At 38.3% G+C, this 27,322-nt stretch overlaps 1 protein-coding gene across 4 annotated transcripts in view; it reads right to left on the reverse strand.

Annotated features, from left to right (window-relative positions):
• Nucleotides 1–10,654: 10,654 nt before the first annotated feature.
• The window catches only part of aff4 (AF4/FMR2 family, member 4), a 95,184-nt gene continuing 78,516 nt past the window's right edge, over nt 10,655–27,322 (reverse strand). For all 4 annotated transcript variants that reach the window (XM_060837325.1, XM_060837322.1, XM_060837323.1 and 1 more), the window contains 7 exons: nt 26,455–26,518; nt 20,198–20,334; nt 20,009–20,080; nt 18,737–18,830; nt 18,591–18,634; nt 15,991–16,214; nt 10,655–14,823 (listed from right to left, as the gene is read on the reverse strand). In XM_060837325.1, the coding sequence (XP_060693308.1) occupies nt 14,696–14,823; nt 15,991–16,214; nt 18,591–18,634; nt 18,737–18,830; nt 20,009–20,080; nt 20,198–20,334; nt 26,455–26,518 (763 nt within the window). In that variant the 3' untranslated portion in view covers nt 10,655–14,695. The remainder of the gene's footprint in view (nt 14,824–15,990; nt 16,215–18,590; nt 18,635–18,736; nt 18,831–20,008; nt 20,081–20,197; nt 20,335–26,454; nt 26,519–27,322) is intronic.

Genomic DNA, 27,322 nt, shown 5'->3' on the forward strand with positions numbered 1-27,322 from the left:
ATTATGGCCCTTAGGACAGCTCTAAACACTACGCTTACCCAAACGGCTAAGAGAGAAATATTGTTTGCAAAACAAAGGTTATATGAATTTGGTGATAAACCCAGTAGATACTTAGCATTTCTTGTAAAGAAAAAGAAGGCCCCTCAAACTATCACGTCTATCAAGGAGAGTGCGGGTATTTTGACTTATGATCATAAAAGGATTAACGCAATCTTAAGAAAATTTTATTCTGATTTATATAAATCACAGGATTGTGAAGACAGGACTAGGAGGATGCAGTCATTTTTTAAAAACCTGACTAACTCCAGAACAGGTATCGGTCTTGAATGTTCCCCTAACAATCCAACAAATACTTGACACAATCAGGCAACTTCAGAGCGGTAAGACACATGGCCCAGCTGGCTTTCAAGCTGAATTCTATAAAGAATTTACAGGAATATTGGCTGGTCCACTTGTGGATATGTATAACTATTCATACAGTCAGGGCTGTCTCCCGCCTTCGGTGAAAGAGGCGAATATCTCTCTTATCCTTAAAAAAGGAAAGGACCCAGAAGATTGCGCGTCACACAGACCAATATCCTTGCTAAATGTAGATTTTTAAATCCTCTCTAAAACGTTAGCATTGAGGCTAGAAAGGGTACTGCCACACATCATAAAGGAGGATCTGACGGGGTTTATTAAGGGCCGTAGATCATCCAATAATGTTAGAAGGGTTTAGATTACTTACAATGTGGAAACAGGCCCTTCGGCCCAACAAGTCCACACCGACCCGCCGAAGCGCAACCCACCCATACCCCTACATTTACCCCTTACCTAACACTACGGGCAATTTAGCATGGCCAATTCACCTGACCTGCACATCTTTGGATTGTGGGAGGAAACCGGAGCACCCGGAGGAAACCCACGCAGACACGAGGAGAACGTGCAAACTCCACACAGACAGTCGCCTGAGGCGGGAATTGAACTCAGGTCCCTGGTGCTGTGAGGCAGCAGTGCTAACCACTGTGCCACCGTGCCGCCCGTGCCGGTGTTGAATGTGATTCAAGCCTGCCATCAGGGAAAGATACCAGGAGTAGTCATCTCATTAGACGTGGAAAAGGCATTCGACAGGGTAGAATGATCATATTTGTTTTACACATTGGAAAGATTTGGCGTTGGAAAGGTGTTTACCAAATGGGTCTCAACACTTTATAGTGATCCCAAGGCAGTTGTGATTACCAATGGATTAGGCTCGGAAAACTTCAGTAGGGATAGGGGCTGCCGTCAGGGATGTCCTCTTTCGCCATTGCTATTTACGTTAATAATTGAGCCACTAGCAGAAGCTATACGGGCTGACCCTAATATAACGGCCCCGAGGATTGGTACAGGTAAACATAAAATTACCCTTTATGCAGATGATGTTCTTCTATTTCTCAGTAATCCCCTGATGTCCATGCCTCACTTAATCCAAGTTATTAATACATTTAGTGTATTTTCAGGCTACAAAATTAATTTCTCAAAATCAGAGGCTATGCCAATGGGTGTCCTTGTTAGTATATCCCACATATTGGACGGATCCCACTATCCCTTTCGGTGGTCCCTGGAGGGTTTTTATATTTAGGCATTTTTATTACCCCAGTATTTGGTCAGTTATACAAGGCTAACTTTGTGTATTTACTGGAAAGGATAAGGCAGGACCTCCAGCAATGGGGAGACCTTTCAATGTCCTGGCTAGGTAGAACAGCACTAATTAAAATGAATGTCCTGCCCTGTCTCCTATACCCTATGAGAATGCTTCCGGTGATGCTGCTGAGGCTGGCACTACGTAAATTATATGGCTGGTTGGGTTCCTTTATCTGGAAACATAGACAACCCCTCATTAAGCTGAAGAAGCTACAGCCTCCACAGGCAAGGGGAGGATTGGATTTCCCAGATTTTCGGAAATATCAGTTAAGTTACCTATTAGGTAACATAGCTGATTGGGTCTTGTCTGACCCACAATCAATCTGGCTGGACATCGAGCCTTCTCAAGTAAAATGCCCACTTATTAACCTTTTATTTTCAGACAAAAGGAAAATCATTACAGACCACTGTAAAAACCCTATAATGCTAAATACAATTAAAGCTTGGAATATAATGCGGCAAAATGAGGGCAACACACATAAAACATCCTCCTATGCCCCGGTACTGGGAGCATTTCAACTGGTGCTTACAGATGCCACTTTCAAACTCTGGAGATCCAGGGGTATCCCATGTTTAGGGGATCTGTTTAAAGAAGGGGTCCTGATGTATTTTGAACAGCTGCGTCAGAAATTTGGATTACCTAATGGAGGCCTCTTTCGATACTTCCAAATTCGAGATTACATACAGAAGACTACGTTATTAGATAGTCTTTATAAATCAGATAGAGAACTTAGAGTGCTATGGCCAATGGGGATATCTTCCGTCAGTACTATTTATCATTTATTACATGAAGAAGTATCAGGAGATATGGACAATCTGCTTAAAACATGGGATCAGGATTTGGGGCTAGAAATCTCTATAGAAATGTGGAATGACATTTGGGAAAATGCCAGAAGAATCACCATCTGCAACAGAACTCAAGCCATTCAGCTGAAGATACTTCATATGGCACATATAGCACCGGATCGATTGGCAAAATTTAAGGCAGGAGCATCTCCAATGTGTCCCAAATGTAAAATAGAGGTGGGCACTCTTGTACATTGCTTATGGACCTGTCATAAGATCCGTAGATTTTGGGCTAAAGTAGCAAGTGCTCTGACAGAAATCTTAGGAATGGAAATTAGAGTGGACCCTGTATCTCTCCTTTTGGGCTTTTCGAACTTACCCTTCCTGGATATGCACGGCAAGAGATTATTTTCTATTCTCTCTTTCTGTGCAGGGAAAAATATTTTGGTAAACTGGGTGGCTAAAGGCCCCCCTGGACTTTCAAACTGTCACAGATTAATTATGGAATGTAGTCCCCTTGACTTCCTTACAAATATGGTGCACCAAAAGACTGCATTATTCCATAAAATATGGCAGCCCTTCTTGAATTATATACATACAAATATTTCGACCATCCTAACAAGGGGTTTTATTTAATTGAGATGGCGAACCTGGCTGGTCCGGGGCCCCTTGGGAGAGGAATCCCGCACGAATATGGGTTTTGTTACGAATTGATGTTAATAGATTCCGAGCATATATCTCACTCCCCAATTTCTGTGTTATCCTTTGGGGTTTTTAAAAATTTTATTTGAATAATGTAAGAGACTTAGTTATACACTCTGGTTAGTTGTAGGTTAGATTAGTAGTTAGTTAAGTTTTGTTTTTTTTTCTTGGTTTTTTTCTTTTGTTAAATTATGGATATTATTTATTTAAGATTTAGTTGTATATCAATGTTGATACTTGGGTTTTTTTATATTTTGTAAACCTGTAAAAATATATTAATTTTTCAATAAAAATATCTATTAAAAAAAAGGGTGGTAAGGACAAGCCAGGAACTATAGACCAGTGAACCTGACGTTGGTGGTGGGCAAGTTGTTGGAGGGAATCTTGAGGGACAGAATGTATGTGTATTTGGAAAGGCATGGACAGATTATGGATAGTCAACATGGCTTTGTCTGTGGGAAATCATATCTCACAAATTTGATTGAATGTTTTGAAGTAACAAAGAAGATTGATGAGGGCAGAGCAGTAGATGTGATCTATATGGATCTATAAGGCATTCGACAAGGTTCCCCATGAAAGACTGGTTAGCAAGGTTAGATCTCACGGAATACAGGGAGAACCAGCCATTTGGATACAGAACTCTCTCTCAAAGACAGAGGGTGGTGGTGGAGGGTTGTTTTTCAGACTGGAGGCCCGTGACCAGTGGAGTGCCACAAGGATCGGTGCTGGGTCCTCTACTTTTTATCATTTACATAAATGATTTGGATGCGAGCATAAGAGATACAGTTAATAAGTTTGCAGATGACACCAAAATTGAAAGTGTAATGGACAGCGAAGAGGGTTACCTCAGATTACAAAAGGATCTTGACCAGATGGGCCAATGGGCTGAGAAGTGGAAGATGGAGCTTAATTTAGATAAACGAGGTGCTGTATTTTGGAAAAGCAAATCTTAGCAGGACTTATACACTTAATGGTAAGGTCCTAGGGAGTGTTGCTGAACAAAGAGACCTTGGAGTGCAGGTTCCTAGCTCCTTGAAAGTGGAGTTGCAGATAGATAGGATAGTGAAGGTGTTTGGTATGCTTTCTTTTATTTCCAGAGTATTGAGTACAGGCGTCGGGAGGTCACGTTGCAGCTGTACAGGTCATTTGTTAGGCTACTGTTGGAAAATTGCGCGCAATTCTGGTCTCCTTCCTATCGGAAAGATGTTGTGAAACTTGAAAGGGTTCAGAAAAGATTTACAAGGATGTTGCCAGGGTTGGAGGAATGGTGCTATAAAGAGATGCTGAACAGGCTGGGGCTGTTTTCCCTGGAGCGTCGGAGGCTGAGGGGTGACCTTATAGAGGTTTACAAAATTATGAGGGCCATGCATAAGGTAAATAGACAAAGTCTTTTCCCTGGGGTGGGGGAGTCCAGAACTAGAAGGCATAGGTTTAGGCTGAGAGGGGAAAAATATAAAAGAGACCTAAAAGGGCAACTTTTTCACAGAGGGTGTTATGAGTATGGAATCAGCTGCCAGAGGAAGTGGTGGAGGCTGGTACAATTGCAACATTTAAGAGGCATTTGGATGGGTAAATGAATAGGAAGGGTTTGGAGGGATATGGGCTGGGTGCTGGCAGTTGAGGCTAGATTGGTTTGGGATAGCTAGTTGGCCTGGACAGGTTGGACCGAAGGGTCTGTTTCCGTGTCGTACATCTCTATGACTCTCATGATTTTATAAATCTCTAAAGCCACCCCTGAGCCTCCTATGCTAAGTCTTAGTCTATCCAGCCTCTCCTTATAACAAACCTTCCAGTCTCAGTAACATCCTTGTATAAAGTCTTTGCACCATTTCCAGTGTATTATCACCCTCCCTATAACATTGAGCAGAATTGTACGCACTACAAGTATTTTGTTACTAACATTTGATCTGTATAACTAATAGAAATAGTGATGAGAAAATATTAAAATCCCTTTTAAAATATCTTTTCAATTAATTTTCTCAGTGGGGAGTTGTTAAGATGATTCACAATACATTATGGTCTGAAGACAGGGGTTTTAAAGTGGCAGTTTTGTATTGTTAGTTTGTATTAAACAGAAAACATAATCTTTGATTTCATTTGTGTTATTCAGAGTGGGGTGTAAGATATTCAGAGTGGGTGTAGGATATCCAGAGACTTGCTTTGCTTACATGCATTTAAACGAGGTCTATAAACAGCTCAGTGCATTGGGGAAAGAAGACAAAATGCTGTGGTCCAGCAACTCAGGCTTAGTAAAGAAATTCAGAGGTCAGACAGTACACAACTTAATTCAGAAAGCTGCTATAAGCAAGGATACTGTTAGCAACAGCCTCCAAGCGATCTAGGCTTAAATCTTGAATGGCTTAGAGATCAGTAAGAGAGAAAAACAAGTAAAAGAAACAGAAGACAGATGTGTCAGAGGGGAAACATCCCATAGGGTTGTTAAAGACAAAGTTAAGTAACACGATTAAGGAGCAAGTGAGCTATCAGATTATTTAAGCATCTTAGGAAGAATTATTTCCTGGGAAAACAAGTGGATTCAACAACTGGCTGTAGGGAACAGAGGATAATTCTTCACCAGGAGGTAGTGGGGTTGAAGTTTTTATCTTGATATTTGTAATGACTATTTCAACTAGTTTTTGCATAGTTGATTTGCGCAATAAACATTTGCTCTTTTGTTAAAAAAGTATATTGACAGCCTTTGGTAAGCATGTTCAGTGACATACTACCATGGTAAACAAAAAGAGAAAATAATAGTAATGCTCTATAATGCCAGGTTTTGCCCTGGCAATCTGATTTATCCAAGATTACAATCGTGGGATTGTGTCAACACTGGTACCAGAGTCCACTTGCCAAGCAACTTTCTTCTCATGCAGCATAAGTGTTTTTTCAGTTCTTTTCTTTCAGGTATTCTTGTGAATTGTCGAGTGCATGACAAAAGCTTCAATGCATGTGCCTTTTTTAAAAAAAAAACAGTAGTCAACTTCTGTATCATCAAATAACAGAGGTGCAAACTTAATTCCCAAGTGCTGAGAACTCAGTTATTCAACAGCCTACAACATAGAGTCATGGAATCATACAGCATGGAAGCAGATCCTTTAGACCAACTCATCCATGCCAACCAGATATCCTAATGTAATCTAGTCCCATTTGCCAGCATTTGGGCCATGTCCCTCTAAACCTTTCCTTTCATATAACCCATCTAGATGACTTTTTAAACGTTGCAACTATACCCGCCTCCGCCACTTTCTCTGGCAGCTTGTTTCATACACGTATCACACTGTGCTTGAAAAAAATTACCCTCAGGTACTTTCCTCTCTCACCTTAAACCTATACCCTCTCACTTTGGACTCCACACCTTGGAAAACTTTGGCTACTTACCCTATCTATGCTCATGATTTTATAAACGTTTATAACGTTATCCCTCAGCCTCTGACACCCCGGAGAAAGAAGCCCCAGCCTACTCAACCTCTCCCTATAGCTCAAACCATGCAACCCGGGCAACATCCTTGTAAATCTTTTCTGCAACCTCTCATGTTTAACAACATCCTTCCGATAGAAGGACAACCAGATTGTACACAGCATTCTAGAAGTGGCGCCAATGTCCTACACAGCCTTTTGTAATTTCCTTTTCTCCTTATGCTTTGGGTTTTTTGAATAAAAAACATACAACAGAAATATTTTTGATGTAGAGTCATTAGTTTTCTGAAGCAGGAAGAAAGCGGAAACGTTTCCAGATACGTTAAACTCTGGTGAAAAATGAAACTGCATGTTGTGATCTGTGAATTTATTTAACCTGCTCAAGGATATTGTGACACACATCTGATGAAGGTATGACTTGTCCCCAGGCCTCCTAGCTCAGAGATAGGGACACTGCCACCATGCCACAAGAGCCCATTGCCATCAGTGCATACACGAAGAAACTTGCACGGAAGAGAATTTTCCCCACTAAGGTATTGAAATTCTATAATTTCAACTATTATCTTTGTAACCACTTGAGCACACTTGTCTAAAATTCAGTTGCAACGCATTCTTTTACACAATTAGTCGGCTCCTACTCCAAAGCCTAGTTATATATTGTTTTGCTTGGTGACTCAGTAACATGATTAAATTGGAACGATACCTCAAGTTGACTTAAGAATTTGCTCAAAACTCCACAATACTGGTCAGGTTTATTTTGTCTAAGCATTTGTAACTGCATGGAGAAAATATTGGCATTCAGAACACTTTTCACAACTGTATCCCAAAACATTTGATTATAAAAAGGTACATTACTGCTGTAAAGTCCAGTCACTGTTGTCAGAGTGGCCAGGATGTACAAACAGCAACGTGGCCAAGATCAAATATTCAGTGCTAAATTACATTGGTCAGTGATAAATATTGGCAAAAACAGTTGCAGAAAAAGGACAGATGTTAAAGTAATTGAATTGTTCTTGCAGTGAACTGGTGTGGAGATGATAGGCCAAATTATCTCATTCTGTACCATAACCATATGATTTCACGATCTAGGTACTCATCTAAGGTAAAAACAATGACTGCAGATGCTGGAAACCAGATTCTGGATTAGTGGTGCTGGAAGAGCACAGCAGTTCAGGCAGCATCCAAGGAGTAGCGAAATCTACGTTTTGGGCAAAAGCCCTTCATCAGGAATCAAGGCAGAGAGCCTGAAGCGTGGAGAGAAAAGCTAGAGGAGGGTGTTGGTGGGGAGAAAGTAGCATAGAGTACAATAGGTGAGTGGGGGAGGGGATGAAAGTGATAGGTCAGGGAGGAGAGGGTGGAGTGGATAGGTGGAAAAGGAGATAGGCAGGTAGGACAAGTCCGGACAAGTCATGGGGACAGTGCTGAGCTGGAAGTTTGGAACGAGGGTGAGGGGGGGGAAAGGGAAATGAGGAAACTGTTGCAAGTCCACATTGATGCCCTGGGGTTGAAGTGTCCCGAGGCAGAAGATGAAGCGTTCTTCCTCCAGGTGTCTGGTGGTGAGGGAGCGGCAGTGAAGGAGGCCCAGGACCTCAATGTCCTCGGCAGAGTGGGAGTTGAAATGTTGGGCCATTGGGCGGTGTGGTTGATTGGTGCGGGTGTCTCGGAGATGTTCCCTAAAGCGCCCTGCTAGGAGGCGCCCAGTCTCCCCAATGTAGAGGAGACCACATCGGGAGCAACGGATACAATAAATGATATTAGTGGATGTGCAGGTAAAACTTTGATGGATGTGGAAGGCTCCTTTAGGGCCTTGGATAGAGGTGAGGGAGGGGGTATGGGCGCAGGCTTTACAGTTCCTGCAGTGACAGAGGAAAGTGCCAGGATGGGAGGGTGGATTGTAGGGGGGCGTGGACCTGACCAGGTAGTCACGGAGGGAACGGTCTTTGAATACGGCGGAAAGGGATGGGGAGGGAAATATATCCCTGGGGTGGTGGGGTCTTTTTGGAGGTGGTGGAAATGTCGGCAGATGATTTGGTTTATGCGAAGGTTTGTAGGGTGGAAGGTGAGCACCAGGGGCATTCTGTCCTTGTTACGGTTGGAGGGGTAGGGTCTGAGGGCAGAGATGTGGGATGTGGACGAGATGCGTTGGAGTACATCTTTAACCACATGGGAAGAGTCCCTAGGTACTCATTTAAGTCTAGCATTTTGACCGTCTCCTTTATTTGTAGCCATGTTTTCAACTACCTAGGTTTAAACCAGGAATTCCCTCCTTAAATCCTTCCTTTCCACCAAACTTGGCTTGGTTTCTAATTTTCTAATATTCTGGGGAAAGCTTGAGGGTTGCTGATGACATGATTGACAGTTGTTAAACATATTGCTTTAAATGGAAGATTCAAAATTCAAAAGTGCTGTTTTGCACTCATTTACAACAGTGTTCCATTCATTTATTTTTTTTTCCCTTGGAATACAGAATTGCAAGTGTTAGTCTTGGCACAGTACACCACTCATGAGTTTGAGTTCAAGTTCCACTCCAGGATTTGACACCAAGTCTACTGACACCCACGCCACTGCTGAGGAGTGCTGCACAGTTGGAGGTGCCATCTTTCAGATGAGACATTAACTCAAATCCCCATTTTTCTTTCTATCGTGAATGTAAAAGATCCCATGGCTTCACTTCAAAGATGAGGGGTGTTATCAGCAGGTCTGTGGACAATAATTATCACTCAATCAACATCACAAAAAATAGGACTTTCGAGACATCATCATATGGCTGCTAGTGACAGTTTGCTGTCTGCAAATTGGCTGCCACAATTAGTTATAAAGAGAGCTTTGGGGCAATCCGTTGCTCTGAAAAGTGGTATGAAATGAAAGTCTTTAACAATCAGGTCTCCTGTGCACTGTTAAGAATTCCTCTGGAAATCTCAAGTAACTGTGATGATTGAAAATTATTCTCTGTACTGACTGAGCTACATATATGCCCATTATAGGTAGATATAGCAAAAGCTATAGTATCTTTACACTACACATTATGAATGTTAGATGTTGAATTCTCCTGCTGTGTTAGTTGTGACTCATTGGGGAGTATTCATGCCTGAGTGGGAAGTTTATGGATTGATGCCTCATTCTGGAAATTTCAGCATAAACAGTTACAGTAAGAGGCACATTTATTGGCAGCCAGAAATTAAAAATATGCAGCTGTGGGGCTAAAGATAGAAAATCTTCAGGACCAGATTATCTCCATCCTAGAGTAAAAGATAAATGATGATAAGATTACTAGTGGATTTGTGTCAATTTTCACAGCTATCTAAACTTTGAAACAGCGCCTTTGGATTGAGTAATTACACCATTTAAATGGTTAGATAAACTGTTAAATTAGAGATTTATCAGCTGTGGCAATGCCAAGTCTACCTTTAGAGACTGTGACTGAACACTTGGAAAAGTATGACTACTGGCATATAATAGAGAACAAAGTAAAAAGAAAATTCAATATTCAAGCAGTTTTTAAGATTTTGTTTTAACAAAACACAAAACGGAGATGGTGTTAAATTAATCCTGACCCTGCCCCCATGTTAGAGAAACCAAGTGTACACACAGGAGAGGAATTCTTAATATGTTTTAGCAGTGAGTTAGACCTCTTTTGGAGTGCTGTCTCAAAGGACACGATATTTAGAAATGCATTATAACTAACTTGGAAACACAACATTTTCAAAAACATTAATAATGCAGTACAAAACAAGGTTGAGAAAGCTAAATTTAGGACAAATGAGGCATGATACAAGACTCACATATAGTCAGATGTAGTAAAAGTAAAACAATGGAATCTACATTCTTGAATTATGAAATCAAGAGTCGCCTTCTTAAGATCTATCTTGGAGTGATCCTAAAGCAAACTGAGACGAAAATAAGATTTAAAATGTCTGAAGAGAACAGTGAAGATAATTGTTTTCAATCATTTCCCTTTGAGGACTGTAGAAGAAAAAAATTAAGATGTTTAACTTGATGGAAAGACTTGACATTCATGTTCATGGTCTAATGCAATAACAGCAAGGACTCGTCAGCATTTGAAAAGTTTATTAAAGAAAAAGCTCACTGGAAGTTCACTAAATTTAACAATTTTGCATTATACAAAGCAGACCTACTTTTCTGACAGAATAATTAACAAGAGTCCGAGAATTTTTTTATACACAGTAAATACGTGAATCTCATTTTTGTTAAAAATATGCAACTTGTGGCTGAAATTGAAAAATACAGAGTGGGGCTGCAACAATCTAGATTTGCTAAAAACCCTTTTCCATTATGATGGAAATATATAATATTCTTTACAGAAGCCAAAAGTTTAGGTTATACAGTGCTTTAATTGCCATAAACAAATTATTTTACAAATACTTCCCAATGCAAACGTATCATATCTGAGACAATCTTCATTCTGCAGTACTTTGTAGAGCCAAATACTGTATATACTGCAAGAGATGGCACTATGTTAGAGAAACCTCACCCATAGATATAAAGCTTTTGCTCACTGAGTTCACTATTCACCTCCAAGTCAATGTCATATGTGTTATAAATCATAAGCAAAGAGTTATTTGAAACAAAATTAAAAGAAAATTAGAATCAAGTGTAGTCAATTTCCCATAAGTTCTAAAGAGTTACACTTTGCCAGTTACATATACTAAATTATATTAACTAATTGCATTCAGCAACACATTTATTAGATGGGGATAACACTGCATAAACTCGTAGCAGAAATAAAGTACAGGCAGTTATTTTGAGGACCTCCAAAACTATGTAAAATACTTGTATTTAAGTTACTTTATTTCTTTCCATTATTGGTACAAACAAACAAAATCTGTTTATTGAAGGGTTGGGGCTGGAGAACAGAATGAATATTAAGAACCAATCTAACAACCAATTGAACTTTGCGTAAGTGTAAATAAACAAAACATTTGATTTCAGGAAATCCCCCAAATTAAAATTCAAAAGCCACTGGTAAATTGAGAACAATGATTTGATGAGGTATAAACACTGATTACAACATGCTTTAATAACGTAATTACAGGAACATACAAAAGTCAGCTGTATTCTCAAATGTTCATAGTTATCACTTCCCTTTCCATTTACTGTAAATGGTTTCTGTCATATTTTACTATATTTGAATGCTCAATATGTTTTTAAAAGTTCATTTGCAGCGCTAGACTGGAATTAAACAAAAATACTCTGTAGGAACTAAATGAGATAGTTTCCAGTAAATTTTGTTCATCTTTGGATTCTTAAAATGAAAGTATAAACCAAAGGGAGGCATTAAATGCAAACAGCATGTTAAAAGGTCTAGATGACCTAGACACCTACAGCAATAAATACTATAAAATATTATAAGGTCAGTTATTTCTATCAAATAAACATTTATAATTAGAAATGCACATTACATTTAAAAACTTTTGATACTTTATGGGCAGACATCGTATCAAACACAAACCTATTACACACCTTCAGAATTAACACCACATACACATAGAGCAAGACGACAACAGTAAAGGTTGAAACTATTTTGGAATTCGGCTGTCTGACAACATTTGAGGATTTTTCCAGATACCACTGTACAGGAAGACTGCTAGCTAGTGGTTCAATGGACATTCCTTGTGTTTCAAAACATTAGCAGTTTCTACAGAACGGACACTGGATAATACATTGTAGACTAATTTGCAAGTGTTAGGCTATAACAAGTGGTGCCCTCATTTTTTGATTAAATTTATAAGCTTGACTTCTTCAAAGTTTGCCACCAACACAAAGGCATTTCGGCAGTAACAGATGCAAGAAAAAGCACAGTTGTCGAGCTGTCCCATGCAGCTCCATTGTAAAATTCTTAAGGACATGAACTGTTGCCATTTTATTGTTTTTTTTAAAAACATATTCCTGTCTACCCCCGGGTTATAAAATCCCTGTTCTTAACTCTCAGGCTGGTCTTTCCACATCATGCATATTGGAAATGTTCAATAATTTAAATCTTTTTCTGAAAAGGTTGAACTCTCCCACTTACGCAATTCATTTACTTTCTATCACATCCATGTACTTACTCTCAATACTGATGCCACTTCTCACTTCAAAGCACATTGGTGGATTTTCAGCAGGAAATCCATTTCACAATATTTTACAGCAGCAAAAAGAAACATCTTTAGAATGTGCCCCAAAAATAAAAAAAAATAAATACATAAATAAATTGGCCTGATTTAGATTAATAACCCCTCCAAATAAATTGCATTTTTTCTTTTAAACTACTTACATATTTGCTGACTGCAGTCTAATCATCTAGAATATGTCAAGTATACGATTTCCTTTTTAGTTGGCAGGAAAATAACTTTTTAAAATAACAACTTTCAACATGGTAAATATTTCTAGACTGAGGTTAGTTAGACTTAAAACAAAGTTACAGTAAAATAGACTCTACTTTAGGCTGCCATATTTCTTCAGTTCATCTGACTGCAGATTACCAGAAAATTTGCATCCACACCTCCCCCACCCCAACATTTAGTTGCTTATTCTTAAAATCCACTTCCAACAGTAGTGTAATCATTTACAAAATGTCAGAGTGGCATAAATATCTGGCAGATGTAGTTACAAACTATACCAACATTCAACAAAATGACATAACTCAAGATGGAGAACATAACTCTAATTAGCTTTCTGCAAAATTACATCATTACAGCCAGTTTGATCTAGCACCTTGTAAGCTACTGTAAATATAAAACAAACCAGGAGAGAAATACAAGAGATGCATAAGGCACATCCAAGAATGTTTGACGTGGCAGATTCAAATTCTCAAAGAGTATGAAACAAAAACATATGTAAAATGAAAACCAATAACTTTGTTATACTGCTTGTTTTAAAGAAATGCATTTATGTTAACCAATGACATTTCAAGCAGCAGTGTAACTGTGATGCATAATTATCATTGCATTGGTGATCTTAGTTTCCAGATCTTAGACAGACTACATAGAAACTCAATTATTTAAAAGTACTTTCTAAGCTGTGGCACATCTCATTCTCACTTAAAAAAAGTTAAATTAAAAACATTTCAGATGAATACAGCCTTTAATGTAAAAGTTACCAGTTCATGAGTCTAGCTGTGCACCTCTCAATGTACACTGTAGATTGTACATGACCCTTACCCAGTGAAGCAGACCAGCAGATTGTTGGAAGCACATCAGAGTGAGTAGGGATGCAAGAAGCTGCTATTCATTTTCCAGCAGCGCAGATAGGTTTCTATAACCATATGAATGTTATATATCTCCTGTACAAGGGTACATGCATTCTGTACAAATGTTACACTAAACCATTTCAGACAATTCAATTATTTAGTACATAACATTCAAAAATGAATGTAAAGTACTACATAAGCAATGTCTCAAAATGGTCAACTGATAATAAATCTGTTCACAATTAAATCAACTAGGCTAGGAAGTCAATGCTGTTCAGAAAGAACTGTTCACCAAAGTTATAGCACAGTTTTCTACTTTCAAGGATTAAATAAATTTCCAAAGTAGGTCACAGCATTCAACCTGGAAACAAAACCTGGCCTGAACATGCTATTGTCTCTCACAATTAGTAAGACCTTTTTTTAATATACCCTGTGATAGTTCCTGATTCAGTCTAGAAATTAAACAGTTTTCAAAAGGTAGACAAAATTTAGCTATTCTTAGAATATTTATGAACTTCTATGGAACTATTAAATAGAACATAAAATAAAACATAAAAGCACACATTAGAGATTCATGCAAGGTGACTGGTTTTTATATCTTAGCTCTGATTGCTTGATTAGTGTAATGTAAAAGATGCTAGTCACAGTGTTTACATGATTAGGAGACTGATGCAAAGAAAAAAGGATCCTTCATAATTGGGAAAAGCTTCTGAAGCTCTTTCTAAAGGTATCTGTGAAAAAATGTAACATTTGAGTTAAAAATAGTTCTGTGTACTGGGTTTAAAAATAGTTTAATCAGCATGTAACTCGTCATAATTTTTTGTTCTGTAAAAGGTCAGAAGCCTATTTACAATTAGAAAAGTCGAAACAGTGACATGAAAGAGTTGAGAAAGTAAGTAAACGATTGATTTTCAGGTCTTCTGTCCAACTTCTCCAAGCTCACGGTAAAAGATTAGCATCCAGTCGGAGCCAATGTAAACCCTGACGAGTGTAGCGCACAAGATCAGTCATACTGCTGCTGCTGAACACCAAAGGATGCATCACCTTATCCAGCTCCGCAAAAAAATCTATAATCAAGAAAGCAATTTTTAGTGAGCTCTTTAACATTATTTCACCAGCACAATTGAGACTGATATATGTCTGAAAAATATCGAGGCAAGTTAGTAAAACAAATCCAAGTATATTTAATTGTTCATCTGTTCAAATGCATCATTTTAACTTGTTTTCCAATTCATCCATGTGGTATTAATGATCACAAGGTAACAAAACAAAAGAAATAAATAAGCGGAGAAGGAAGTCATTCAGACCTTTGAGCTTGCTCTGCCATTCAATAACATAATGATTGATTCCCCAACTCAGCTACACCTTCCCACACCATCTCCAGATCCCTGAAGTGTGCAAAGGTTTGATTACTCTCAGACTTCAATATACTCAATGACAGCTGTCTGGAATTTCAAATTGCCATGATGCACAAACATACCTAGATGTCTCCGAATACCAATATTTCTTAGGCTTTCATTATTTAAACACATTCTGCTTTTCCCTATTGGAAATTCCACATTTTGGCCCATTCAATAGCAATCTAAATCCTTTTTAATTTGGTTTAGATCTTCCAAAAGTCTATTTATTTACAAAATTTTGCAACAGCGACAAACTTGGATGTATTACACTTGGTTCCCTCACTAACTCATTGACATAAAATGTAAATTGTGGAGACAAAGCAAAGATTCTTGTGGTACTCAATTAGTAATAATCCACCAATCTAAAACTGACCAATGCATTCATCCTTATAGTTTTCTGCTGACTGATTAATCTTCAATCCTTGCTGATATATCACTCCAAATAAACCATCATTTAGTGCAATAGCCCTTTTGCAGCAACTTAACAAATGCCAAACTTAAAAACTACTTAGGGTCTTATTGTTTGGGCAAGAACATGGAATATAATACCTTTTGAAAATTCAATACATTACAACTGCCATTTTCCCAAACCTTTAGTAACTCTGCCTAAACATCTCAATTTCCTTATTGCCTTAATAATGTGTCCCAGCATCTCCTAGATAAACAGGTTTATATTTGCCTAGCTTCTCTCCCAATCCTTCCTTGAATGGTGGGGTTAAAGCTGTTAACTTCTAATACATAGGAAACAATTCTAGAATCTAGGAAAGTCTTGAGGATCAAACAAATTAGCATACTAATTATGTCATAAAAAGAAAGATCTTTTTTATAACCTACCTTTGTTTTCTTTACCCAGCTGGTCAGCTTGGTCCCACACTTCCGTGGCAAACAGGAAATTAGATGTAACTTGAACATAACTAGCTGCCATCTGGTGGATTCTCTGTGGTATTGTGACTGAGGCTGAAGAACTACTGGAGGAAGTACTACTTCCAGAGGAATAGCTCCCAGTATTACCTGGGGAGAGCTTCGGAGAAACTGGAGATGGTGTACCAGCAGCTTTGCTAAGTGAAGAGAGAAAAAGGACTTTAAAAAATTCAGTTTCCAGAATGGTAAAATACAACAAATTTTCAGATTCACCTGCCTTAAAGCATTTTGCATGCACAAGTTTAATTTCTAATTTTCTCCTTTCTCATTCTCTTGAGCACAGATGTTCATTTTGAGGAATGGCTCTATAGATATCAGTTGCTTACTCCTCATCCACGTGGCATGAAATATTCAGAAATTAGAATCATCGAGAAGTACAGCATGGAAACAGACCCTTCGGTCCAACTTGTCCATGCTGACCAGATATCCTTGTCCCAATTGCCAGCACTTTGGCACATATCCCTCTAAACCCTTCCTATTCATATACCCATCCAGATGACTTCTAAATGATGCAATTGTGTCAGCCTCCACCACTTCCTCTGGCAGCTCATTCCGTGCTTGCACCACCCTCTGTGTGAAAAAGGTTGCCCGTTAGGTCTCTTTTATAGCCTTTCCCTCACTCTAATGCCCTCTAGTTCTGGATTCCCCCACCCCAGGGAAAAGACCTTCTCCTTTTATTCTATTCTTGCCCTTCATGACTTTATAAACCTCTATAAAGATCAGCTTCTGATGCTCCAGGGAAAACAGCCCTAGCCGATTCAGCCTCTCCCTGTAGCTCAAATCCTCCATGCTTGGCAACATCCATGCAAATCTTTTCTGAACCATTTCAGATTTCAGATCATCCTTCCAGTAGCAAGGAGACCAGATTTTATCTGATCAAGATCCTGTTTTACTCGAAGGTAACATTCTTCACTGTCCACCACATCCCCAATTTTGATGTCATCGGCAAACGTACTAACTATATCTCTTATGTTCACATCCAAATCATTTATATAAATAACAGAAGGTAGTGTACCCAGCACCAATCCTTGTGGCACTCCACTGGTCACAGGCCTCCAGTCTGAAAAGCAGGCCTCCACCACCACCCTCTGTCTTCTACCTTGGAGCCAGTTCTGTATCCAACTGGCTAGCTCTCCCTGTATTCCATGAGATCTAACCTTGCTAACCAGAATCCCGTGGGAATCTTAGCATATGCCGTATTGAAGTCCATACAGATCACTTCCACCGCTCTGCCCTCATCAATCCTCTTTGTTGCTTCTTCAAAAAATTAATCAAGTTCGAGACATGATTTCCCACCCACAAAGCAATGCTGACTATCTCTAAATCAGTCCTTTAAGTGCAAGCAATGTATTTGACAAGTATAAAAATAATTTCAACCGATGCACACAGAAGACAGTGATGCATAGGAAGATTAAAATTGTCACTTAAGGATCTATACATTCATTGGTTTTGTGCTTCAGCAGTTTATTATTCAAAAATGAAAAAGTGGCAGTATTATGCAAGAGCCAGATTCTTAACTATTCCCAGGGTCCTGCTGGGAGAATCGCTTGCTGGGGAGATTGCAAGTCAATTCACCTCTATGTACGGTTTTAAAAGTCTCAAAGATTTTGTTTGAACAACTTAGAAAGTTGACTTAAGTGATTACCATAATTGAACCTGCCCCATCGATACTTTCAGCAGTGCATACTCTAATTACTCAGGGTGTGGATAAGTTTTTCTCACCACTTATTTGCTCCTTTGGCAAAACACTTCAAAATTATGCCCTCTGGTTTGATTCATTTGCAGGAACAGTTTCTCCCTATCCACTCACGTATTTGAAAACTTCAATCAAATCTCCTCTTCGCCCGTTCTTCTCCAAGGAAAACAGTCTCAATTTGTCTTCTTAATTGAAGTGCGTATCCCTAGATAAAACCTCTTCAGCACTCTCTCCAATATATTCCCTTCTGTCCCATAGTCCGATAACCAGACCTGTCCACAACACTCCAGCTGAGATCTAACCAGTGTCTTATACAAGTTCATCATAACCTCCTGCTCTTGTACTCAATGCCCCTATTTATGAACCATAGGGCACTCTGTGCTCTATTAACAATTCAAGTTACCTCCTCTGTCGCTTGTAATGATTTATGCTGGTCTCTCTGCTCCTGCACATTATTTAGAATAGTGTCCTTTATCTTATGCTGTTTTGTACCAAAGCGTGTCACTTCACATTTTTCCCATATTGAACTTCATCTGTCAGCTACCTGCACACTCCACTGTGTCAAATCGTTTTGATGTTCTGTACTGTCCTCCACATATTTATTCCATAATTTTTAATTTTGTGCAAGACAACTGTGTGCAGTATCAAATACCTTTTGTAAGTTCATGTGCACAGATTAAGAGCTTTCCCCCTCAAACATCATCTCTGTTACTTAAAAAAAACTCTAGAAAGTTAGACAATTCTCCCTTAAATCTATGCTGACTGTTACAAATCAATCCAAATTTTGCATGTTTTACATACAGGAAAAATAAATTACCTTCCTACGCCAGGTGATTGAGCTTGAGCACTATTATATGAATTCTAGAAAATAAAATTGTTTAATATTAATACAAAGCAATGAAGTGTCTAGTGGTTAGCAGCCAAGTAGATTAAACATATTTTAAAAGTACTGTATTAATTTACCTTGAGATGCTCAGTCAGTGTTTTGGAGTATTTTAATGCACTGTCTTTCTTCAGTTTAAACAATCTCATGTACAAAAGTGACTGACACCGGAGACTGGGAAAAAAAGATAATTTTAGATTTTGGAACAGAGAAAATTACTCCCTCTAATAGCATATGCTCCCTCTCTGATTAGTCAAGGCTGAAAACTGAATATATAAGTATCAACTCGACCAAGTTTAAATATTTTTCAAAAAATTATGCTGAGATATTAATTAATATCTTAGAATTAAGTATTCATGTGCTCTTCCATTCCCTCTTACATTTACATAATCTGTTTGTCTCAATTACTCCTGTGGTAATTTCATGAGCAAGGACATTTCTCTTCAATTTTCTAACCCCAATGCTGACAATCCTATGTTCCAGCCTCTCCCTTTGGATTTGTCCATTCTGAAAACATCTTCTCTATGTCTACCCTACTGAACTGTTTCACAATCAGAACAGCCTCTATCAAGGCTCCCCTTTGTCTTCTTTCTTCTAGAAGAGAGTCTCATGTCACCCAGACAGTGATGTGCTGTAAGTAGGGATGTACAAACTTTTCACTGTACTCACTCTATGTGTGACAACAAAGCTAATTTCAATAAATGTTCTCAGTTTTGGTCAAAACAGATTGCATCTTTTACCAGTTACAGCTGGAGGAATCCTCTAAGAAATTTCAGACACAACCTGTACCCTGCCACTGTGCATCAGGTTGGAAGTACAATATGGTCTCACAAACCTTGTTATTGATAATATTTTGATGCTGTTAATCTTCAGTGCAAACCAGAGGTAATATTTCAAGGCATAAAACCAAACAAAATTAACTTCACAGTTGAAAATAACTATAAAACCAAAATGGTTAGACAGATGTTCTTAAAAAAAAAAGCAAAACTCCAACAATGGTGGAAATATGAAAGATAAACAGAAAATTCTGGAGTAATCCAGCAAGTCTGGCAGCATCTGTGGAGAGAGAAAGAATAAAGAACTCTTTAGCACTTTGAAGAAGAGTCACGTTGGACTTGAAACATCAACCACCCTGCTTCTCTCTCCATAGATGTCTCTGGACCTGCTGGTTTTTTCCAGCATGTTTTGTTTTATTTTTAAAACATGTATAGTTAATACAAACCACCTACACAGACAACACCTTTATTGTTGGTTTCAGCATCAGATTAGTTAATGCTTACGAGATTCATTCAGATTACAACATTGACAAAAATGTTTGTGGTAAGGCTCAGATGATGCAAGGCTAAACATACCACAAGACAGCCAGTTTTTTATCGGCTGCAGTAGCATCAGGTGCCATATGATTCTTTAGCTTCATAGTGTATCTAGAAACAAAAAGACAAAACTTGAAACAGCAAGCAAACATTTTATTAAATAAGTTAGTCCTTTACAGTTATGAAGCAAAACAAAATGGTATTCTGATATCTAGAAGTTATACTTACTTGATCAGTTCTACAGTTTCAGCATACATGGGGAAAGGTGATTTAGCTTCTTGAGAACTTCGTTCCAATGCATTACCACACTCGATGAAAGACACAACGGCATCAAGGTAATATACCGCCTTTTCAAACCTGTCTGACTACATGTAGCAAAACAGGAAGGAGTCAGTGCAGAGTTCCATTAAGTAAAAATAACCATTTTAAAAAAAAATTCAAGATTTCATAAAACGTAGCACATAACACAAAACAAAGAGATAATGTAAAACCTTATTTAAAATATTGGTTAGATCAGAAAAATTCACCTAATTTCAAAGCTCAACTTTGGAAAGTAAGAAAAAAACCATCGAGATATTGGAGAGAAGCTTCACCAAGATGTATCAGGGAAGAGCTGCTTTGGTTATGAGAAACTAGAAAACGCAGACTCTTTCCCTTAGAACCTTGAAAATCATGTGTGCTTTTTAAAGAAATCTTCCAAATTATAAAGGATTTTTGATAAATTGAGAGACAATGAAAGAGCATAAATTTAACGTGTACTACTCAAGAGAAATAGTGATGGAATCAAATCTACAAAAGATTCGAAAAAGGCAGCAAAACAAAAAAAAATAAAAATTAAGAAAGCACAGGAAAGAAAAGTTACAGAAGTGGGATTATACGGATACCTCAGCAGTCTATCAAGCAAGTTTCTACACTCCTGTAAGATCACAGAAATTAATACACGTTGAAAGGAAACAAGTTAGACATTTTTAACCAGCATTTAAGAAGGGAAATAAAGAATAAAACATAGAAGTTTCTGCCCCAAATAATTAGAGCACTTGAGGTGCTGTAACTGGCAACTTTGAAACTGATGGTAAACAATTGGGTAGTGTTCATTTGTTATTGGTTAATATTAAGGTGACTGTCATGAGGTCATTTTAGCATTGGAGACTGTACACTATTTTCTCAAATAACTTAATTTTAACAGGGAACATGATAAATAATTTAGCTCTACTAAAAATCACCATACAAAAGGGGCTCTTCTGATATAGTGGTAATGATCCTACCTGAGTCAGGGTTCAAGCCCCACCTGTCCCAGAGATGTGATAACGTCTGAAAAGCTCGATTAAAAATATCTACCACTGAATACTTCAGAATATGCTACCTTGTAAAAATGCTTCCTTACAACAGATTTTACACAATTCAAGTACCTTGTGATTAAATGACCACATTTGGTGAAATTTACAAATGTAATTTCAAACTTAATATTCCAGCCAAGCAAGTTATATGTCATTGTTCAATAGTAGCTAGTTCACTAAACCTGTTATCAGAATCTCAACTTTACAATCAAATACTAACCAAAAGATGCTTCTGAATGTTGAAGGAAAATGCTGAAAGTGGATGAGCAAGTCTATCAATTACATCTGAAATAATTTTTACATCTGTTAAGGGTATGCGACACAAGTCATTCATTTGGATGAGATAAATTGATAAGATCAACAAACTGAGCTTATCTAGGTTGCAGCCTAAAAAGGTGACAGTCAAGTCTATTGAGCTTAAGTTATTGAACTGTAAGAGCAATTTAGCCCATTCTACACCCCTGCATTTTTCTTTTGCCTTTCATTCTCTTTTGAAAACTACAACGGAATCTGTCTCCACCACCACTCTCAGGAAGTTGGAACCAATGCCTGCATAAACAAGTTTTTTCTCATGTCATCTTTGTTTCAATTTAAATCGATTAGCACTGGTACTTGACCATTGACAACAGTTTCCCTCTACCCTCTCTGAAGACCCTTCACAATTTGGAATATTTCTATCAAATCTCCTCTCAATCTCTCTTCACTAAGGAAAGTAATCCCAGCTTTTTCAAGCTACTCACCCAAATGAAACCCCTCATCCCAGGAAACAATCTTGTAAATCATTTCCACACCATCCCAAAGCACTCTTGATGCATACTGCCCAGGACTGGACACAATACTCCAGGTAAGGCCAAACCAGTGTTTTATAAAAGTTCAACATAGCTTTCTCAGTTTGAATTCTACAATTCTCATTTTAAAGTCCAAGATATCTTTTGTATTTTTAGCCACTTTTTAAACTTGCCCTGTCACCTCCAAGATGGAGTACACATATAGCTCTAGCGGTTTGCTCTTGCTTGCTTTTAAACTGGAAGAAAGAAGAAAAGAACAAAGAAAATTTACAGCCCAGGAACAGGCCCTTCGGCCCTCCAAGCCTGAGCTGATCAAAATGTAATGTCTAAACCTGTCAGTCAATTCCTAAGCATCTGCATCCCTCTACTCCCCACCTACTCATGCATTTATCCAGACGCATCTTAAATGAATCTACCGTGCCTCCCTCTACACCTCTGTTGGCAACGTGTTCCAAACGCCCACCACCCTCTGTGAGAAGTATTTGCCACATGTATCCCCCTTAAACTTTCCACCTCTCACCTTGAAAGTGTGACCTCGCGTTATTGAAAAAGCTTTTCTCTATCCACCCTGTCTATACCATTCATGATTTTGTAAACATCAATCAGGCCCCCTTCAATCTCCTTTTTTCTAATGAAAATAAACCTAACCTACTCAACCTTTCTTCATAGCTAGCACCTTCCATACCAGGCAACATCCTCGTAAACCTTCTCTGCACCCTCTCCAAAGCATCCACATCCTTTTGGTAATGTGGCAATTAGAACTCTACACAGTGTTCTAAATGTGGCCAAACCAATGTCTTGTACAATTTTAACATGACTTGCCAGCTCTTATACTCAATACCCCGTCCAATGAAGGCAAGCATTCCATATGCCTTCTTGACCACTCTATCCACCTGTGCAGCAACCTTCAGGGTACAATGGATCTGCACTCCCAGATCTCGCTGCCCATCAACTTCTCCCAAGGCCCTTCCGTTCATTGTATTAATAAGCTCTAAAATATACTCTTCTAAGGATTCACTTGATCTGTCCTGTCTATACCTGACATATGCTTCCTTCTTTTCCTTAACCAAACCCTCAATTTCTTTAGTCATCCAGCATTCCCTATACCTATCAGCCTTCCCTTTCACCCTGACAAGAATATACTTTCTCTGGATTATTGTTATCTCATTTCTGAAGGCTTCCCATTTTCCAGCCGTCCCTTTACCTGCGAAATTGAGGGTTCGGTTAAGAAAAAGAAGGAAGCATATGTCAGGTATAGACAGGATTAATCGAGTGAATCCTTAGAAGAGTATAAAGAAAGTAGGAGTATACTTAAGAGGGAAATCAGGAGGGCAAAATGAGGACATGAGATAGCTTTGGCAAATAGAATTAAGGAGAATCCAAAGGGTTTTTACAAATACATTAAGGACAAAAGGGTAACTCAGGAGAGAATGGGGACCCTCAAAGATTAGCAAGGTGGCCTTTGTGAGGAGCCACAGAAAATGGGGGAGATACTAAGTGAATATTTTGCATCAGTATTTACTGTGCAAAAAGGAAATGGAAGATATAGACTGTAGGGAAATAGATGGTGACATCTTGCAAAATATACAGATTACAGAGGAGAAAGTGCTGGATGTCTTGAAACGGTTAAAAGTGGATAAATCCCCAGGACCTGGATAAATCCCCAGGTGTACCTGAGAACTCTGTGGGAAGCTAGAAAAGTGATTGCTGGGATATTTGTATTATCGATTGTCACTGGTGAGGTGCCGGAAGACTGGAGGGTGGCAAACGTGGTGCCACTGTTTAAGAAGGGTGGTAAAGACAAGCCAGGGAACTATAGAGCGGTGAGCCTGACCTCAGTGGTGGGCAAGTTGTTGGAGGGAATCCTGAGGGACAGGATGTAAAATAGATATAAAAGAGACCTAAGGGGCAACTTTTTCATGCAGAGGGTGGTACGTGTATGGAATGAGCTGCCAGAGGATGTGGTGGAGGCTGGTACAATTGCAACATTTAAGAGGAATTTGGATGGGTATATGAATAGGAAGGGTTTGAAGGGATATGGGCCAGATGCTGGCAGGTGGGACTAGATTGGGTTGGGATATCTGGTCGGCATGGATGGGTTGGACCGAAGGGTCTATTTCCATGCTGTACATCTCTATGACTCTAATTAGTCTTGCCTAAATGCATCACCTCGTATTTGTCTGGATTAAAAACCATCTGCTACCTTTCCACCCAACCCTCCAGTCTATCTACATCCTCCTGTATTCTCTGACAGTCCCTTATGCTTTCTGCTACTCCACCAATTCACTTTATATCGTCTCTCCCTGCGTTCTGTCTAAAATCCCACTTTCCTGCATAAAATCTTATTTGCAATCTTCAACAATTCCACCAGTCTGCGTTTTCTTGAAGTCCATCACTATACTCTCATCACATAGAAACATAAGAGGAACAACAGGCAATTCAACTCAAGCTTACTCTGCAATTCAATTAGAATATGGATGTTTTTCTACCTCATTGTTACTTTCCCACACTATTCCCACATTCCTCAATGTCCTTAATATCTAAAAAAATTAATTTGTCTTGAACGCATTCATTATACTTATAAACTGTGAGATCAGGAAGTTTTAAAATTATCTTGTTCACCCAATTTAACTCATTAATATAGATCAAGAAAAACAGGACTTCAAGTCCTTATCTATGGAACACCACTGTGCATCTTCCACCCTCAAGTAAAGTTCACACCACGTAAATGTCAGGCAAGACAGAATTTAATCATTGTCCCATGACATTCAAAGGTATTGCCATCAATTAATCTATTACCATTGACCAAAAGCTGAACTGAACTAGCCATACAAAGAGAGTGCCTGAAAGAGCAGGAATTCACCTCCTGACTCCTCAAAGCTGGTCCATCACATATAAGGCACAAGTCAGGAGTTTGAAGGAATACCCAACACTTGCTGGATGAGTGCAGTTTCAACAAAAGGGGCAGTAGATACATGAGACAATTATTACACTGGCAGCTCCCCTCCAGGTCACTCACCATCCTGACACAGAAACATAACACTGTTCCTTCAATAGTGTTGGGTCAAATCATGGAACTCTCTCCGTAATGGCACTGTGGGTCTACCTACAATAAATGGCCATCCGCAATTCAAGAAGGCAACTCATCACCACTTTCTCAAAGGCAACTAGGAAAGCCAATGTCCTAGCACAGCTAGTGATGACACCAACCTTCCATGGGTGAAAAAAAAATGCTGCTTTCTTTCACTTGGCCATTTTCATATCCATGTTGCACTTATGCTTTTATCCATCACCTTCAACTTTGTGGTCAATCTTGTTTTGTGACACTTTGACAAACATCTTTTAAATGCTTCCACATACCCCACCAACTGCATGATCATCACCAATTGCCGCGTTATCTCAAAAAAGAAAACCTTAGTTAAGTTATTAAAGATGATTTGTGTCAAATTCATATTGGCTTTCCATGATTGATCCACACTAATCAAAGTAACTGCAAATTCTGCCTCTTATTCCCATCCCCAAAAGGTTACATTAACTGTCACTGCTGAATTTATCTTTGCAGCCTTTTCAGAACCAAGTTGTATTTTTTAAATTCTTTCTGCTTTATATTTATCATTTGGCATCCAGACAGCTCTGGTTTTGATTATCCTAGTTATTCCCCTCACGTTTAAAGAAGTGAAATTTCTCTTCAGAGAAAACCTATTGTTTATTTACAGTTTTGTCTGTTAGTTCTGCTTCCAACTTATGTCAGCAGATCTGACAGGAGCCCACTGAAACTGGTCTTCCTCCAAGTTTCACTCTGATTGTATCTTTTCTATACTAACCTAAACTTTATGATCACTGCTCCCCAGACTAACACAAGATCCATTTCACTACTTCATTCCCTAGAAACAGAACTTGGTATACCTTATTTCTCACTGGGATAGAATATGACTAAAACTATTCTTTACACATTTGAAATTTTTCTCACATTACTTTATCCTCAAATTGCATCAGTTTACACTGGTCTACATTAGCATGTATACTATCAAGTTCTTCATTACAATAAGTCTATTGTGCAGTTCTAATGGTCTTGTCAGCTCACATCCCTAAATCTTACTGATATTAGCTCTTCATTCCAGACTTAGTTATTTAACAGAATGTAAACACCCCTGCTGTAGCTCATCTTTGGACCCTTAGACATCTGTTTTAAAAGTCTAGTAATGTAATCACTCTTATCTTGCATAAATTGTGCACTTGTAACAAGTAACACAATAGCTATTTCATCATTAGATTAAGGACACAAATAACTTGCATATACTCTTCACACATTACCTTGCCACCAAACTGAAAAGAACAAACATTGTAGCTAAGTACTTACCAGAGCATCTGCATTGTGCTTAAGCTTTTTTGCTTCCTGTAGATAATGATCTGCTGAATGCAACCTAAGATTGAAAAATGTAAAACAAACTTTTGATATTTAGTGTTCTCCACAGTTCAAAATTGCAAGAGCTGATTTGCTTCATTAACCAAACTTCACAGCCATCCTAAGATCAAACCTTGCAAGCTTTATCATTTTTTTTGCTGTCCCTTAGCATTAATAAACTTTGTTTAAAATTCAACTTTTGAAATAGACCTAGATTTGACCTAGATTTTGTGATCAACTGTAGAATAACAGCACTTAATCCTGACCTCAAAGACTGATGTCTGTAATGATTGTGATCTCTGTGGCATGGACTGCCCATTTCCTGAAGTCAGATTGAAGGAAGATTTCCATGTGTCCAATAATAGAGATGTTATCAAGCAGGGTTAAGCAATCAATTGTATTGAATATGCCGAATTTTCTTGCATTAAAAATTTTGAAATCAAAAATAAAATTTGTACAACAAATGGGATGAAGGTACAAAAATGACAAAATGTTTAAAAAATTGAAAAAAAATAAAATTTATAAGTTGTCAGTTTTTTAAAATGTAAAATGTATTTTTTCAAGCCCAATGAGCTGTTTTACAGTGATTAATTTGTTCAGATACTTTATAAAGAACCAGTGAATAGACAAAAGGTATGGCAGCAAATAAACAGTGGGGGCTATTTAAAAAAAAAATTAAAAATATTCAAAAAATACAAGTTTGAGTGACTAATTCCCATCTGTAGCTTATTGAGATGGCTCAGGATAGTATGGCATTAAAAGTTAATATGATTAATGACTAGTTTAGATCAAGAATAGAAATTCAAGAATCAAAAAAAGTTCC

This window comes from Hemiscyllium ocellatum, chromosome 16 (genome assembly GCF_020745735.1).
Source record: "Hemiscyllium ocellatum isolate sHemOce1 chromosome 16, sHemOce1.pat.X.cur, whole genome shotgun sequence".
Lineage (NCBI taxonomy): Eukaryota > Metazoa > Chordata > Chondrichthyes > Orectolobiformes > Hemiscylliidae > Hemiscyllium > Hemiscyllium ocellatum.